Below are 19,024 nucleotides of genomic sequence, written 5' to 3'. Positions count from 1 at the left end.
AGTACACGGCAAAACAAGGCAGAGCTATGAAAAGGCTGGTACGAGGACTGTGAAAATCAACGAACTGGCGGGGCTTGAGTGAAGGCAGAGAGTTTAAATAACCAAAGTGGAAATGAGGAAAGTGAGAACAGGTGTGTTGGAAGAACCAGGAAGAGGGCGTGGCAAACAGAAGAAACAGAAAAGTTCAGGTGGGCGTGACTTAGTGCAAAAATACTGAACAGCAAAAACCAAAAGGTAATTCTGATGAAGAAAAAACAGAAATAACAAAATACAGAGACAAGTGCAATGAGACGAAAGAAAACAGAAGACTAAGTGATAAACTGAAAACAAAAGCAGAGACAAAAGTAAACTTCACAGAAAAGGCCAGACTAAAGCATAATACAAGAAATTAAATAAACAGAACAAAACCAAGACTGAAGTGAAAACTAAGGTAACAATTAATGACACAATGTGGCAAAACAGCTACTAAGACAAAACTACACAATACATGAACGATGAACAGAAAACAAAACCAATGAAAACATGAACATGGCAGGAATGCAAATACAGATGTACAGAACAAGAAAGCAAAGATCAATGAAAAAGTCATAACAAAAAGCACATCAAGGGCAGGACCATGACACACACGTCACCTTGTATACAATTGACTGTACTCCTCTAGTTGTTTTTGTCTGTATTCCATTGTGCAATTCACAACATTAAATTGTTACTTTTTGGCTTATCCATTGTCCGTTCATTAACGCCCCCTGTTCACTTGTGTTTAGTCCTTTGAGGCAACTTATGTAATGATTTGGCGTTGTGTAAATAAATTAAAATAAAAATGAAAATCAAAATGTGCTTTGTTGGCATTCTTTTATTCTAGTGGAATTCTACTGAATGGCAGCCTAGATTAATGTCCTTGCGCTGACTGAGTGCATTTGGCAACGCTACAGCCACAAGCTCTTTTTAATCATCTTAATCATTTCAGCAAGCTGGCAAACCAACGACCCCATTGTAATAAACAAAAACAGACTAGTTGGAGATACAAGGTGTTTGTCGAGACAGATGGTCATTTATCTCGGCAGTGACATTCATGTCCACGGGTCCACTGTACTACTGTACACCAAGCATCCGCAATTGTACATAACCCTACGCCAGTCTGGCGAAAAATCCTTTTAGTTTTTTTTTTTTTTTATCAGTACATACCTGCATTGTTAGATTTTATTCATCTCACTGAACTTTGCTGGCAGTGAAGTATCAAAACCATGCATGATCATCGGCTGCAGCTCCATCTTCACCTCCGCCTTCACCTCCTCAAGTTCCCTCACGATTGTGGCATGTTAAATAAAGTCCATTAATTCCTGAAAATAATGTTTTCATGTTTTCTAACTGTCAGGATGCCTCTCAGAGCTCAGTGCTTGTAGCCACAGCCCTGGGTCGAGTTATGCTCTCTGGGCTTAAATGTGGTAACAGGGAGGACGTGGGTTACCTTTCACTCTCCCGCTGAAGACTTTGTACTATGTGGGACAAGTGGGGGACTTCGAACTTGAATAAATTACCAAAAGACCATCGAGTGACTTAAAGTGTTTATTTCACCGTGTCATCAAGGTTCGGCAAAATTTTCTTCCACAACACCATTAAACATTTATTCTAAAAAAAAAAAATAAATTAAAAAAAAACCTGCTCATACCTCTAACTTTGCTCTCCACACTGTATTTCACTAACAGGGGAGCAACTCCGTATTTTCACTCATGAAAATTCATTAACGTATATCTTCTATTATATACTCAACAAAAATATAAACGCAACACTTTTGGTTTTGCTCCCATTTTGTATGAGATGAACTGAAAGATCTAAAACTTTTTCCACATACACAATATCACCATTTCCCTCAAATATTGTTCACAAACCAGTCTAAATCTGTGATAGTGAGCACTTCTCCTTTGCTGAGATAATCCATCCCACCTCACAGGTGTGCCATATCAAGATGCTGATTAGACACCATGATTACTGCACAGGTGTGCCTTAGACTGTCCACAATAAAAGGCCACTCTGAAAGGTGCAGTTTTGTTTTATTGGGGGGGATACCAGTCAGTATCGGGTGTGACCACCATTTGCCTCATGCAGTGTGCAACACATCTCCTTCACATCATCTGTGAAGAGAACACCTCTCCAACGTGCCAAACGCCAGCAAATGTGAGCATTTGCCCACTCAAGTCGGTTACGACGACGAACTGGAGCCAGGTCGAGACCCCGATGAGGACGACGAGCATGCAGATGAGCTTCCCTGAGACGGTTTCTGACAGTTTGTGCAGAAATTCTTTGGTTATGCAAACCGATTGTTTCAGCAGCTGTCTGAGTGGCTGGTCTCAGACGATCTTGGAGCTGAACATGCTGGATGTGGAGGTCCTGGGCTGGTGTGGTTACACATGGTCTGGGGTTGTGAGGCTGGTTGGATGTACTGCCAAATTCTCTGAAACACCTTTGGAGACGGCTTATGGTAGAGAAATGAACATTCAATACACGAGCAACAGCTCTGGTTGACATTCCTGCTGTCAGCATGCCAATTGCACGCTCCCTCAAATCTTGCGACATCTGTGGAATTGTGCTGTGTGATAAAACTGCACCTTTCAGAGTCGCCTTTTATTGTGGGCAGTCTAAGGCACACCTGTGCACTAATCATGGTGTCTAATCAGCATCTTGATATGGCACACCTGTGAGGTGGGATGGATTATCTCAGCAAAGGAGAAGTGCTCACTATCACAGATTTAGACTGGTTTGTGAACAATATTTGAGGGAAATGGTGATATTGTGTATGTGGAAAAAGTTTTAGATCTTTGAGTTCATCTCATACAAAATGGGAGCAAAACCAAAGGTGTTGCGTTTATATTTTTGTTGAGTATACATTCCAATTCTAAGGTAGAGCTTTACTAGAGAATACTAAAGTATATCTAAATATCTAAAAACTAAAAAAAGAAGAAGAAGAAGAGTAGAGCCACTTAGGTGCCTGGATGGTAGGTTGAAAAGCTTTTTATCCCATGGGAACTCTGCCTACCCACGTAAGTGGCTCAAGAATATGGACAGCATGTATATAAGTGATATTTACACAATCAGGGTAGTAAACAACATATACAAGAAATATAGTTACTACATAATATTATAGGAATTAGCTTCTAAAACCTAAATATTCATACAGGAGAAGATTGTAGTATACATTTACCTAGTCTGTAGACTTCTAAAACTAAATTATAGCTAGTAGGCTAAGCTATAAATATGGTTATTTTATTACAGAAAGAGAAGCTATGATGTAATATTTAGGTATCTATCTAAAGTTCATCCTGCTAGCTTACTATAGGAAGACAAAATCCATACTCTACTTGCTTTCTAATGGAAACCCCCAAACTTAGATACTATCTGTTGATATCTATTAACGAACCCATAAACTGAAGAACCATTAAAAATCTACACCATGTAAAATAAAAGTGTAAATCACGAAAGTAAGCTAACTATAGCTAGATGAGCTACGTTAATTTAGCCGTTAATTAGCCAACCGTACCTTGCTAGCCAACAAGGTTAAACAAAGCTGGTAACTAGCGTATAAAGTACAATAGCGCTGTTTAACCCTAAAATAACTGTATTAACAAATACATATAATAACAAATGTAAACAAAAGTGTGTATTAACGTTTGCTACCCAAACAGAATAGAACTGACTATATTGTTAGCTATGACAAGCCGTGCTGCAGGTGACAGCATGTATAGATAGATAATTGGCAAAGCTTCTGGGGAAAACCTGGTCTTGTTAGGAGAGACGGCATCCATCCCACTTTGGATGGAGCAGCTCTCATTTCTAGAAATCTGGCCAATTTTCTTAAATCCTCCAAACCGTGACTATCCAGGGTTGGGACCAGGAAGCAGAGTTGTAGTCTGACACACCTCTCTGCAGCTTCTCTCCCCCTGCCATCCCCTCATTACTCCATCCCTGTAGAGACGGTGCCGGCTCCCAGACCACCAATAACCAGCAAAAATCTATTTAAGCATAAAAATTCAAAAAGAAAAAATAATATAGCACCTTCAACTGCACCACAGACTAAAACAGTTAAATGTGGTCTATTAAACATTAGGTCTCTCTCTTCTAAGTCCCTGTTAGTAAATGATATAATAATTGATCAACATATTGATTTATTCTGCCTTACAGAAACCTGGTTACAGCAGGATGAATATGTTAGTTTAAATGAGTCAACACCCCCGAGTCACACTAACTGCCAGAACGCTCGTAGCACGGGCTGAGGCGGCGGATTAGCAGCAATCTTCCATTCCAGCTTATTAATTAATCCAAAACCCAGACAGAGCTTTAATTCATTTGAAAGCTTGACTCTTAGTCTTGTCCATCCAAATTGGAAGTCCCAAAAACCAGTTTTATTTGTTATTATCTATTGTCCACCTGGTCGTTACTGTGAGTTTCTCTGTGAATTTTCAGACCTTTTGTCTGACTTAGTGCTTAGCTCAGATAAGATAATTATAGTGGGCGATTTTAACATCCACACAGATGCTGAGAATGACAGCCTCAACTCTGCATTTAATCTATTATTAGACTCAATTGGCTTTGCTCAAAATGTAAATGAGTCCACCCACCACTTTAATCATATCTTAGATCTTGTTCTGACTTATGGTATGGAAATTGAAGACTTAACAGTATTCCCTGAAAACTCCCTTCTGTCTGATCATTTCTTAATAACATTTACATTTACTCTGATGGACTACCCAGCAGTGGGGAATAAGTTTCATTACACTAGAAGTCTTTCACAAAGCGCTGTAACTAGGTTTAAGGATATGATTCCTTCTTTATGTTCTCTAATGCCATATACCAACACAGTGCAGAGTAGCTACCTAAACTCTGTGAGTGAGATAGAGTATCTCGTCAATAGTTTTACATCCTCATTGAAGACAACTTTGGATACTGTAGCTCCTCTGAAAAAGAGAGCCTTAAATCAGAAGTGCCTGACTCCATGGTATAACTCACAAACTCTCATCTTAAAGCAGATAACCCATAAGTTGGAGAGGAAATGGCATCTCACTAATTTAGAAGATCTTCACGTAGCCTGGAAAAAGAGTCTGTTGCTCTATAAAAAAGCCCTCCGTAAAGCTAGGACATCTTACTACTCATCACTAATTGAAGAAAATAAGAACAACCCCAGGTTTCTTTTCAGCACTGTAGCCAGGCTGACAAAGAGTCAGAGCTCTATTGAGCCGAGTATTCCTTTAACTTTAACTAGTAATGACTTCATGACTTTCTTTGCTAATAAAATTCTAACTATTAGAGAAAAAATTACTCATAACCATCCCAAAGACATATCGTTATCTTTCTCTGCTTTCAGTGATGCCGGTATTTAGTTAGACTCTTTCTCTCCGATTGTTCTGTCTGAGTTATTTTCATTAGTTACTTCCTCCAAACCATCAATATGTCTATTAGACCCCATTCCTACCTGGCTGCTCAAGGAAGCCCTACCATTAATTAGTGCTTCGATCTTAAATATGATCAATCTATCTTTATTAGTTGGCTATGTACCACAGGCTTTTAAGGTGGCAGTAATTAAGCCATTACTTAAAAGCCATCACTTGACCCAGCTATCTTAGCTAATTATAGGCCAATCTCCAACCTTCCTTTTCTCTCAAAAATTCTTGAAAGGGTACTTGTAAAACAGCTAACTGATCATCTGCAGAGGAATGGTCTATTTGAAGAGTTTCAGTCAGGTTTTAGAATCCATCATAGTACAGAAACAGCATTAGTGAAGGTTACAAATGATCTTCTTATGGCCTCAGACAGTGGACTCATCTCTGTGCTTGTTCTGTTAGACCTCAGTGCTGCTTTTGATACTGTTGACCATAAAATTTTATTACAGAGATTAGAGCATGCCATAGGTATTAAAGGCACTGTGCTGCAGTAGTTTGAATCATATTTATCTAATAGATTACAATTTGTTCATGTAAATGGGGAATCTTCTTCACAGATTAAGGTTAATTATGGAGTTCCACAAGGTTCTGTGCTAGGACCAATTTTATTCACTTTATACATGCTTCCCTTAGGCAGTATTATTAGACAGCATTGCTTAAATTTTATTGTTACGCAGATGATACCCAGCTTTATCTATCCATGGAGCCAGAGGACACACACCAATTAGCTAAACTGCAGGATTGTCTTACAGACATAAAGACATGGATGACCTCTAATTTCCTGCTTTTAAACTCAGATAAAACTGAAGTTATTGTACTTGGCCCCACAAATCTTAGAAACATGGTGTCTAACCAGATCCTTACTCTGGATGGCATTACCCTGACCTCTAGTAATACTGTGAGAAATCTTGGAGTCATTTTTGATCAGGATATGTCATTCAATGCGCATATTAAACAAATATGTAGGACTGCTTTTTTGCATTTGCGCAATATCTCTAAAATTAGAAAGGTCTTGTCTCAGAGTGATGCTGAAAAACTAATTCATGCATTTATTTCCTCTAGGCTGGACTATTGTAATTCATTATTATCAGGTTGTCCTAAACGTTCCCTGAAAAGCCTTCAGTTAATTCAAAATGCTGCAGCTAGAGTACTAACGGGGACTAGAAGGAGAGAGCATATCTCACCCATATTGGCTTCTCTTCATTGGCTTCCTGTTAATTCTAGAATGAATTTAAAATTCTTCTTCTTACTTATAAGGTTTTGAATAATCAGGTCCCATCTTATCTTAGGGACCTCGTAGTACCATATCATCCCAATAGAGCGCTTCGTTCTCAGACTGCAGGCTTACTTGTAGTTCCTAGGGTTTGTAAGAGTAGAATGGGAGGCAGAGCCTTCAGCTTTCAGGCTCCTCTCCTGTGGAACCAGCTCCCAATTCAGATCAGGGAGACAGACACCCTCTCTACTTTTAAGATTAGGCTTAAAACTTTCCTTTTTGCTAAAGCTTATAGTTAGGGCTGGATCAGGTGACCCTGAACCATCCCTTAGTTATGCTGCTATAGACGTAGACTGCTGGGGGGTTCCCATGATGCACTGAGTGTTTCTTTCTCTTTTTGCTCTGTATGCACCACTCTGTATTTAATCATTAGTGATTGATCTCTGCTCCCCTCCACAGCATGTCTTTTTCCTGGTTCTCTCCCTCAGCCCCAACCAGTCCCAGCAGAAGACTGCCCCTCCCTGAGCCTGGTTCTGCTGGAGGTTTCTTCCTGTTAAAAGGGAGTTTTTCCTTCCCACTGTCGCCAAGTGCTTGCTCACAGGGGGTCGTTTTGACCGTTGGGGTTTTTACGTAATTATTGTATGGCCTTGCCTTACAATATAAAGCGCCTTGGGGCAGCTGTTTGTTGTGATTTGGCGCTATATAAATAAAATTGATTTGATGTATCATGTATAACACATTAACTGAATAGGAGATTTTATTTATTTATTTGTATAAATGTTTGATGTTAAAATAAAGAAGCTACAACCAGCACAATTACGGGTTGGGTAATGTCATAAAATACCTGCCTGTGTGCCTTTTCTGTCACTGCAAGTGGATGACAGAAAAAAAAAAAAGCAAAACAAAAGCATTACTTTGATGGAGACCGATATCACTCGGACATCGGGTTTGTGAAGCATCAAACGAACAGTGTGTGATGAACTGTTCTTTCCATAACAGTGAGCGTGACGCTGCTGACTCAAACCAAAACTCTGACAGATGGTTTAATTCCATTAACTAAGTTGTGTATTGGAACCTGTCCGGTTCAAAGCTGTGGATGAGGATGAAGGACAGGCCGCCAATCAAAGCGAGAGGTGTCACAGGTCAAGAGGCCGAGCTGACAAATTCGATCTCTGAAGGCCGTTGACTGCACTTGACAGAAAGATTCATCACTTGTATGGCTGCTGTCACATCGTGATCTCTGCTCAACATCAAGGACAGCTGGAGGTAAACAGTAGCTGATCGTGAAGCATATGACTGAAGAATGCACGGGAATAGCTTCATGTTTTGTTAACAAAGACCAAATCCAGCTTCATTTCTTGTGTGTGAATCGCTATTTAGAAATGTACTCACACCAATCTGTTTTGGGGCGCTGTTTCCTGATGCTGTAAAACAAATGAACCGATCGTTTCAGAAAATTTCACTTCCCCCCCAAACATTCACTCACACACACACACACAAGGACAAGAAAGTGCTTCAGAAAATGCTTCAAATACAGCTGTATTTTCTTAACTGCAATGGCTATAGATTTTCTAAGGTACTCAGAATGAAAAATACACATTTGAGAAGGTCATAGAAAAGTGTAAAATTTCTGTTTTGATATTTTAAGAGAAAATGGCTAAAATAAGTGCGTTGTAGCGGACATTCAACAGGTAATGGACATAATTCACCATACCAAGCATGTGTCCTATTTCATATGTGGCAACACACCCAAAAGCGCATACCAAATTTTCACCACCGGTGGTTAGAGTGTGTCCTCGGTTCTGCAGATGTTAACATGCTTAAGTGTGCATATTACTTTTTCCTGTCTCAGCCCCTGCTTGGGAAATTGCCAATGAGTATTCCTGCTATGCATATAACAAGCTCTCTCGGATATCGCTGTTTCCAGTGTCGGCCCCAGGACAGGTGATTGGCAATGTGCATTCCTGCTATGCATATAGCAGGAATGCACATTGACCCGCTATGGCATTTTTTTCTGTCAGAACTCCTGTGAGGTTAACAGGTGGCGGAGCTGTAAAAAATGAAATAAAGTAACACACTGATGCGTTGTCAAAATGGGAAATTGTTGCTCCTTCTTAAAGCCAATGCAATTTCCACAGGGTCAACAGAGTGACATCTCTGCTATTTTGGCATTGTGGGATAGCTCGCCCACAGACTGAGCTCAACGGACTACTTTCGCCTGACCCAGTTTCAGGATGTTTTCAAAATGGCGCTGAAGTTTCCGACATGAGAAGATGCTGCTGGATGAGTGCGAGTATTGACTTGTAATCATTCAGGTGTAAACACACGAGATACACAAGTTCTTGCCAAATATCACAATTATCTGGGAACTACTTTTTGCACAGGAATTCATCAAGCACGTCGCCGCAGGCACATAGTAACACAGAACATACAAAAACTGTATAGAAGTTCAGCCAAAATGAGAGCAGCCACTTTTAGCTTGCCATAAGCTAAGCTAGTAGCGCTCACGAGAGTGCGAGTCAACTTACTTCTGTACATTAAAAGAAAAACAATTGCCAAATATAATGAAATTTTATTTTCAGTCATGCTGTTACCAATGGAATATTGATTTAAAGTGAAAAATACCAAACTTGTTTCTTTAGCAGACAGCAGTATCAAGAGATCTTAAATGTTTTAAAGATTATTATGGAAATTTCCCAACATGTACACACATAATTTAAGCCCAGAAAGTTTGTTACTAAATATGTGGCGATTCCGGACTGTATGTAGGTCATTTGACCTAGTGTTTTCCAGTGGTTTTCTCTTAAAATATCAAAATTTGAAATTTTACTCTCTTCTGAGACCCTTCTAAACATGTACTGGTCATTCTGACCATACTGAATACCTTGGAAAATCTGTAGCTGCTGCAGTTTAGAAAATAGTTATACTTGAAGTAACACTCGGGACGAAAAAGGGCGTGGTCATTTTCAGGCTGTTTGTCTTGAAGAGAGATTTTGGCACATACCCCAAGTTGTTCATTGTGTGACCGCAGGACCTTTGTGGCCGGGACGGCGGTGGGATCGAACCCAGGCGGCTCGCTCTAAAGACCATTCCTTTACCAGGTCAGCCAAAGGGGAATTAGCCAAGCTAGCGGGAACGTCTTTTCAATCAGGACCCGGGACCTTCATCCCACTACATATCTCCCCACCATTTTTGACTTCGCCCCAAAGTCACAGGTGCATTTAAGCATGTTCTGTGACTACCCAGATCCTGTTTGTGACGCCAAATTGTGACGGCAGGACCTTTGTGGCCGGAATGGTGGTAGGATCGAACCCAGACGGCTCGCACTAAAGACCATTCCTTTACCAGGTCAGCCAAAGGGGAATTCCCCATTTGCCACGCTAGCGGGAACGTCTTTTCAATCAGGACCCGGGACCTTCATCCCGCTACAATTGGGGTCATATTAGTCTAGAACAGTTGCGTTATTGTCCCCTAATTGATGTGCATACATGTCTAAGCTAGGTCCTAGACCAGAAAGAGGTCCTGGAGAAGCGAAGCCACCAGCTCGAACCTCATTGAGGAGGTCTTTCTACCACACTTCTATCCTGAAATCAGTCTCAAGGTGCAGCTTCTATGATCCTTCTTGCACAATTTAAATTGTGATTTCATTTACCCTGCCATTAAGATGCAGTTAAGTGAATTTCCTACTTCCTGTCACTTCAGTCTAGTCTAATATCTGCAGCAAGAGGGCAGCAAATGAGTTGTAAGGGTCAACCTACGATTAAGCAGACGCTCGTGCCTTAAATCTCACTAATGAGCACATGCTCACTGTAAACAACTGAATTATACCACATCTGATTGCTGCCGAATTGCCACATCCTCTAATCTGAAACTGTAAATCTCAAAATGTAAAACTGAAAACCATCCAACATGCATAATCGATATACAACACCTGCAATAGACCAATATGCATCATCTTCCACAGAAGGTAGACTTAGTATCTTGCATACATCCACAAGGGAGAAATTAATATAATGAACCATTAGTTCAGGGCAACACGGTGGCTTAGTGGTTAGCACTGTTCCCTCACAGTGAGATTATGGGTTTGATTCCCACCTGTGGCCTTTGTGTGGAGTTTGCATGTTTTCCCCGTGTTTGCGTGGGCTCCCTCTGGGTGCTCCAGCTTCCTCCCACATCCAAAGACATGCAGGTTAGGTGGATTGGAAACTTTAAATTGTTTGTAGGTGTGCGTGTGGGTGTGAATGCTTTGTCTATGTTAGTGGGGCAGCATCACAAAACAATTGTACATTCTGTGATTAGAAACATGAAATTTGGCAAACATTTTCTAAATTAACAATGTTTATTTTCAGATATGGAGCCATCCTGGAGTTGACCTCTAATGAGCTACAGGGGTCAAAATTTGAAAAAGCTCCAATCATGTAAACTATACCACATTATTTGTCTGATCATAACTATTCAAAAAAGGTATAGTTTGGACTATATGACTGAATGTTCTGGAGTTGTGGGGTAAAAACAGCAAAAATGGTGACAAAGGTCAGTTTCAGTTTGTGCAGGGGTCAAAAGTTAAAGTTCCTTCAATTATGGTTAAAAGTGACGCAAATTATTGGTTGAGCTAATAGGATTAATAAATGGAATAGTTTTGACTGTGTTGAAATGCTTGGTGTCCAAAGTAAAGGTCAACATCCATTGGATTCTATATGTTACCCAGTATAACAACTAAGCATGACAGATGGTGCAAACTATTCCATTTAATAATCCTCAACCAGTAATTTGCATCACTTTTTACCAAAATTGAAGGAACTTTAACTTTTGACCCCTGTACAAAGTGAAACTGACCTGTCACCATTTTTGCTGTTTTTAGCCCATAACTCCAGAACATTCAGTCATAGACAGACCAAACTATACCTTTTTGGAATCGTTATGATCAAATAATGTAGTATAGTTACCTTCGCCAAGAAGGTTGTTTTCGGTCGCGTTTGTTTGTCTGTCAGCAGGATAACTCAAAAGGATTTGATGAAATTTTGTGGAGTGGTTGGAAATGACAAGAGGCACAAGTGATTAAATTTTAGTGGCGATCCGGATCACGATGCTAACGCGTTAGCATGTCTATGGCATTTTCAATGTTAAAAGTTAGCATTAAGCAGTTGCAGCTGTCATCACGTTTGGGTGCATTCGTTTTCAAATTGTAATATTTCTTAAATTTATTTTTGCGGAAATTTTGTTTAGTGGTTGGAAATGACAAGAGGGATAAGTGATTACATTTTAGTGGTGATCCAGATCACGATGCTAACACGTTAGCATGTCTATAGTATTTTCACTGTTAAAAGTTAAGCATTAAGCAGTTGCAGCTGTCATCACGTTCGGGTGCATTTGTTTTCAAATTATATTTCTTAAATTTATTTTTGTTTATATATTAATCTAATTATTATATACAATTTTAGAGAAAGAGACAAAAAGAAATAGATCACTGTGCCAAGGAGGGAATCTCTTTAGGGTCAGTGACCCTATGGCCTTGTTTAGAGAAGTGTTTCATAAATATTAAAAAATTTATATTTGCAGTTTAGTTAAATAATAAATTGAATTTTGTCTCATTTGTTTTTGTCTATAAGCACATGTAATATCAATATCAGTGTTCAGGTGACTCAGATGATGTAGCTTCTGGGAAAGGTGCAAGTTGCAATAAACTGTGATGCCAAGCGCTAAGGATACGTGCTATCCAGTCACAGCAGATGAAACTTTTTTTTTTTTTTTTTTTTACTACTGAGCAATCAGACTTATAGGTCCAATGATTCCCCAGCGTTTAGATGTTATGGCGTCAGTGACCCCATGGCCTTGGCGGAGGTTTGCACTGAGTGCTTCTAGTTTTCATTATGATTGGAGTGTTTTTAAATTTTGACCCCTGTGTAATTCTTTGACCCCTGTAGCTCATTAGAGGTCAGCTCCAGGATGGTTCCATATCCGAAAATAAGCAGTCAATTTAGAATATGTGCGCCAAATTCTATGCTTTTATCACAAAATGCATAAATGTTATGGAAATTTTAGCTAAGCTGCACCACTGTGGCCCTGCGACAGACTGGCGTCCTGTCCAGGGTGTACCCCGCTTCTTGCCCTATGACTCCAGCTCCCCTCCATGACCCTTAATTGGAATAAGCAGTTGAAGATGAGTAGTGCCTGAGTGAACCACTAGCTCCACCTACTGGGTCACCCATAGGTTGCTGAAGTTGTTGGGGAGCTTCACATCATTGTGTCCAAAATGGCCACCAAACAAATTTTCTCTTAAAATGCATGCTTTAAAGCAACATTAATAAGATCATATTGTATTTTGGTAGCTATTTTAGGAAGCCACCTGTCTGGCTTGAGGCCCATTTTTATTTTGGGGAAAATCTTTGTTGTGCTTTGGGGTCATCAAGGGAACTTGGAAAAAAAAAAATGCACAAAATTTGCATTCTCCTAAACTAGCAATTCTAAAATATGTATATACACAAACAAAAATTTCAGAAAAGTAGAAATTTTAATAAACTTTTCCATTCACATGTGATATTGCAAATTTTTATATTATCAAAATCATTGCAAAATGCAGTGTAATAAATATGGCAAATTGATATATACTTTTTTTTAAACATGTTCATTTTAAATGTCCTTTTTGTAAAAACAAAGTGCACAACCCACCTAAAAAGTAGAAGGAAATTTGCAAAACTCAGCACTTTAAGTACAAGCTCTTACATGATGTGTGAACCTGCCAGCGAGACGAGCACTTCAAGGAAATTTGCTTAATAGACATCCTGATTATCTCAAATGTTTTGCCAAGTGTTCAATTAAATAAGGGATATAAGAGAAGTAATTTTGGCAGAAGCATAAAGTATAAGAGCATTTACACCAAAAACACATTCTGAATGTTTTAAAGATACTGTTGTGTCAAAAGCCGACGCCTGCTGGATAACAGTCGTGGGCGGAGTGTGAAAGGCGCCACGTTGTCGTCTTTTTCATGACTCCGCCTCTCGTTGGATCTGTCGGCTCTGAAAAACGCCCATTTATTTTTCCCTCTGCTTCAGGCCTCCTCAGTGCCAGTCCTCATCATTGTAGTCTTCTTCCTCCGATGAATCTTCCGGGTTGCTGACCCCTCCTGCCTGTTCCATGTCCCCGCCCTGATGTGATGCTACTGATGCAGAATCCACCGCCCACCTGGCCCGAGCTTCAGCCGCCGCCTGCTCTTCCTCCGCTTTCTGACGCAGGGCCGCGGCCTTTTTCTCCTGCTCAGCGTGGCTCTTCATGTGGGCACTTCGACTTTTCACTTTATAAAACACCCTACAGTACACACAAAACATATGGCATCATTAACCACATTGGCCCAAATAAAAGCGTGTTTTTTGTCAACTTTGAAAATACATTTAAAAAAATGGGGCCATCTTATATGCAAGTTACAGACTTTTACATGTCATCTACATCCACAACCCTAGGTGGCACCAAATACCTGTGAAAGAACTGCATCCCTCGGGTCAGGGGTTCTCAATCTGGTCCTCAAGGACCGCTGACCCTGCATATTTTCCATCTCTCCCTGCTCTGCCACAAGCTCATTTGCTAATTCAGGTGCATAGCTTGTACTATGGGAGCTAAGACCACTACCTTTGCACCCCCCCAGATCCAAACCAAACCAACTTTTTTAGGTTCCTTAGATGTCCCCAAAACACAATCAGGATGTTCCCAAAAATAAAAACTGGCCTCAAGCCAGTTATCCAAAATGGCTGCCAAAATAGGGTTTTTCACTAAAACACCTTTACACAACATATTGTATAAACAACTTAAATATCACAGAGATTCAATGGGAAGACAATTGCAGGTCACAGCAAACTCATTTGTGCCTGAATTAAGTTCATTCATGGGTTTAAGATTCAAAATGGCGTCCAAAAGACCATTATCATTAAAATACATAGTAGGAACAAACAATTGACTTAATGACAAATAATTTGTGTTTAAGTGGGGGGGGGGACTGTTCTGGCGGCCATCTTGGATAACTGGCTTGAGGCGAGTTTTTATTTTTGGGAACATCCTGATTGTGTTTTGGGGTCATCTAAGGAACCTAAAAAAGTTGGTTTGGTTTGGATCTGGGGGGGTGCAAAGGTAGTGGCCGTAGCTCCCCTAGTATTGTAGCAGAGCAGGGAGAGATGGAAAATGTACAGGTTCCAGGGCCCTTGAGGACCGGATTGAAAACCCCTGCCTAAGGCCTATTAAATTTTGCATACTAAACACACACATATACCTAGCAGCAGAATCACACCGCGTGGTGCGCCTTTTACTTAGACTTTTTCGCCCTCTGACCAGACTCCGTAACATGGGTCGGTGGTTCAGGCATATTGCCAACCAATTCTGTGTCAATTATTTACCAATCAGTCGATCCAAACAGATCCCTGATCATGCCGTCATACCTGCTGCACTTCTTGCAGGGAAAGATTCCCTCGGGGTCCTGCGGGGGCTTTGTTGCTGCTCTGCTCTTCTTTGGTGCGGGTTCGGATCGCGGCCGGTGAGGCGCAGACTGCTGCGGTGCCTCTTTAGTCACCTCATCGGGCTCTTTGAGTACCAGCACGGTTCCAGCCTGCAGTAGTACGAAGGTGTTAAAATATCTCACACAGTGGACTTCTTACATGTGCTCACAGATGCTATCAACTGTGTTTCAGTGAGCTTTTAGATGTGAAAGGAAGCAAGTGGGAAACTCAAAAGGTTTGAGATGGAAAAGCAGTATATGAAAGACGTACATAGTCGTGAGCCTGCAGTGAATGAGCGGCCCTCGACAGCTGGCTGCTTTCTCGGTTGAGTTCACAGAAAACGACCGGTTTGTCCTCTTCGTTCGTCTCCACTTGAGTTGGCTTCGACTGCTGGGAACTCTAACGTGTACATATGAGATGGTTAAAAAAAAAGAAAAACCCTCATACAAAACATGAAACAACTTCTGAACATGTCAGGTTTAGAACACCAAACTTTTCTGAACTCAAAACAAACAAATTCTAAAGATGAAGCCCCCCCCCCACTCCCCGATGTTTTTTTTTAACATTTCCATGCATGCACTCAATTTCAGTTACTGTAATAATCCATTTTTAAACATAGATATAATTTTTTATTTTTTATTTTTTTTTTTAGAAATTCCACCTTTACATCCACCACGGCCTCTGTGACCTTGTCCACCGGTGAATCTGGAGGGCCGTAGGTTAAAATCCCATTGCGACCGATCTTCACCTGCTTCTTGTAAGTGTAGTAGAATTCTACACACTGAGCCACAGTCTTTGTCTGCACCTGGAAATTGTCAAAAAAAGGAGACACCTGAATAGTCTCAAGTCCTGACATGTTTTATTGCGCTGGAATTTAGATTTAACAAACATAAGTGTGAAAACGCCATGCTTAAACTGCACACTCACATCATCATGTGTCAATACAAGATATACAGGACGCATTCTCAAAAAGTAAAAAGTCTCTTGACAAACAATCCTGAGTTATAGAGGTCAGTTTCATGTAAACAAGCATAACAATGAGCATATGTGAAGATGCCATCCGATATGGAACACCTACGGTGTTAAGCCACTTTGACACTTGTATAAATGCAATCCCCGCGCTAGCACGCAATCTTGCCTGCCAAGGAGTAAACTCATGGTCAGTGGTGGGCACAGCTAACCAAAACGTTATCGTTGATAACAGCTAATCTGCTAATTGAAAAGTTAACTTTTATAACTATTAACCGATAAATGGATAAAAACAAACTTTAGCAGAAACTACAGCTAACCAATAACCACTAACTTTTAGTATTGACTCTGGTACACTGTCAGCTTCTGACAAGCCAGTTTTGAGTTCAAGCGCTGCTGATGCATTTTGGGTCAAAATCCATAGAACACTACCATCTACTGGATGGGGAGTGTAAATAGCATTTAACTGTCATACAGTCGCCATTCGGTGCGCTGTATCACACTTAAGCAGAATTTTCAGTTTTGCAAATGCATTTTTTTTTTTTTTTTACATATTTACAAATACAGATTTATTTGTAAAAAACAACACAGGTTACAATAACTTGTGTGTTTGTTTTACAACCACCCACCCAGTGATGAGGAGGCTCAATTTCCCATAATGCCTTTTGGCATCTGAGTTTTAGTGCTCAAACTTTCAGAATTAGTGCATTATTTTAAAACTAAAATATATTTGTGATATTTTCACTTTGTAAAAATGACAGTTTATGCCTTTTGCTCATGTCAGGGGCACTGTATGCTATGAATGTAAATGACTTTTCCCCTCCCTTTCTTTCTTTGTAGCAGCCAGTAGGGATGGGTATTGATAAGATTTTATCGATCGATGCCATTATCGATTCTGCTTATCGATCCGATTCCTTATCAATTCCCTTACCGAAACCTCGTGACCTTTGTACTAAAAGTAGGCTTTACAGGTTTTCTATGTATTTCATTGAGTCTTAAAGTAAATAAATATGAAATTAGTCACTGTATCCTTGATCTCTGGACATAAATAAAAATAAACAAAACGGTGTTTCGCTTTGAAGTTATTAATTCCGACTGGATTCTATCGTTCTAACTTGACTCGGCAGAGAGCCGCGCAGCGTTTGGAGCTGTGTGAACAGAACGGAGGACGATTCTTGTTTCTTTCTCGCAACAAGACAGGAGTCCCAGTTAGTAACTTTAATCCGCACAAAAGTGACTCACAATTGACATATTCAGGGCTCAAAGTGGTGAAAAACAAAAAAAGCCGTAACCCAAAATTACCCCCAACAACAGCTGCATGAAAATGTTTGAATTCTAGAAGCTCTGAAATGCAATCTGGGACTATTCCAGACGATAAACTGCAGTGAGTGCAGCATCCATTTAGGTAAGAAGAAAAAAAAAACAACAAAAAAAAAAACTTTCCTTATTCAAATTCATTCCAGTAGTATTCTGCTCTTACTAGGATGCAGCAGTTTTCTAGCTTGGCAGATAGTTCTGGAGGAAATCACTGAAGAAATTAGCACATTGAAAATATGGTTTGACCGAAACAAACTGTCATTAAACTTAAATAAGACGGATGAAATGGAAGTGTGAGAGTCACTAGGTGTTCACAGGAAACACTTATTTCTGTATGCATTTATTTTCATTGTTAGTTGGTTTTCTGTTGTGTTTCTATTCAGGTTCTTTTTGTCTCTTTCTCTAAAATTGTATATAATAAGTACATATTGTATATACTACAACCCCTGGCAATAATTATGTAATCACCAACCTCGGAGGATGTTCATTCAGTTGTTTAATTTTGTAGAAAAAAAGCAGATCACAGACATGACACAAAACTAAAGTAATTTCAAATGGCAACTTTCTGGCTTTAAGAAACACTATAAGAAATCAGGAAAAATAATTGTGGCAGTCAGTAACGGTTACTTTTTTAGACCAAGCAGAGGGGAAAAAATATGGACTCACTCAATTCTGAGGAATAAATTATGGAATCACCCTGTAAATTTTTATCCCCAAAACTAACACCTGGATCAAATCAGATCTGCTCGTTAGTCTGCATCTAAAAAGGAGTGATCACACCTTGGAGAGCTGTTGCACCAAGTGGAATGACATGATTCATGGCTCCAACACGAGAGATGTCAATTGAAACAAAGGAGAGGATTATCAAACTCTTAAAAGAGGGTAAATCATCAAGCAATGTTGCAAAAGATGTTGGTTGTTCACAGTCAGCTGTGTCTAAACTCTGGACCAAATACAAACAACATGGGAAGGTTGTTAAAGGCAAACATACTGGTAGACCAAGGAAGACATCAAAGCGTCAAGACAGAAAACTTGAAATGTCTCAAAAATCGAAAATGCACAACAAAACAAATGAGGAACGAATGGGAGGAAACTGGAGTCAACGTCTGTGACTGAACTGTAAGAAACCGCCTAAAGGAAATGGGATTTACATACAGAAAAGCTAAATGAAAGCCATCGTTAACACCTAAACAGAAAAATACAAGGTTACAATGGGCTAAGGAAAAGCAATCGTGGACTGTGGATGAAAGTCATATTCAGTGATGAATCTCGAATCTGCATTGGGCAAGGTGATGATGCAAGGAACTTTTGTTTGGTGCCATTCCAATGAGATTTATAAAGATGACTGCCTGAAGAGAACATGTAAATTTCCACAGTCATTGATGATATGGGGCTGCATGTCAGGTAAAGGCACTGGGGAGACGGCTGTCATTACATCATCAATAAATGCACAAGTTTACGTTGATATTTTGGACACTTTTCTTATCCCATCAATTGAAAGGATGTTTGGGGATGATGAAATCATTTTTCAAGATGATAATGCATCTTGCCATAGAGCAAAAACTGAAAACATTCCTTGCAAAAAGACACATAGGGTCAATGTCATGGCCTGC

General features: G+C 39.9%; 1 protein-coding gene across 4 annotated transcripts in view; it reads right to left on the bottom strand.

Moving 5' to 3' along the window:
- Positions 1–13,137: 13,137 nt before the first annotated feature.
- Positions 13,138–19,024, bottom strand: part of mideasa (mitotic deacetylase associated SANT domain protein a) — a 32,515-nt gene continuing 26,628 nt past the window's right edge. For all 4 annotated transcript variants that reach the window (XM_034162034.1, XM_034162037.1, XM_034162035.1 and 1 more), the window contains 4 exons: positions 15,787–15,930; positions 15,396–15,524; positions 15,069–15,235; positions 13,138–13,950 (listed from right to left, as the gene is read on the bottom strand). In XM_034162034.1, the coding sequence (XP_034017925.1) occupies positions 13,704–13,950; positions 15,069–15,235; positions 15,396–15,524; positions 15,787–15,930 (687 nt within the window). In that variant the 3' untranslated portion in view covers positions 13,138–13,703. The remainder of the gene's footprint in view (positions 13,951–15,068; positions 15,236–15,395; positions 15,525–15,786; positions 15,931–19,024) is intronic.

The sequence above is a fragment of the Thalassophryne amazonica genome, chromosome 21 (assembly GCF_902500255.1).
Source record: "Thalassophryne amazonica chromosome 21, fThaAma1.1, whole genome shotgun sequence".
NCBI lineage: Eukaryota > Metazoa > Chordata > Actinopteri > Batrachoidiformes > Batrachoididae > Thalassophryne > Thalassophryne amazonica.
The sequence above is the reverse complement of the archived record's forward strand: the minus strand, read 5'-3'. Positions and strand labels throughout refer to the sequence as shown.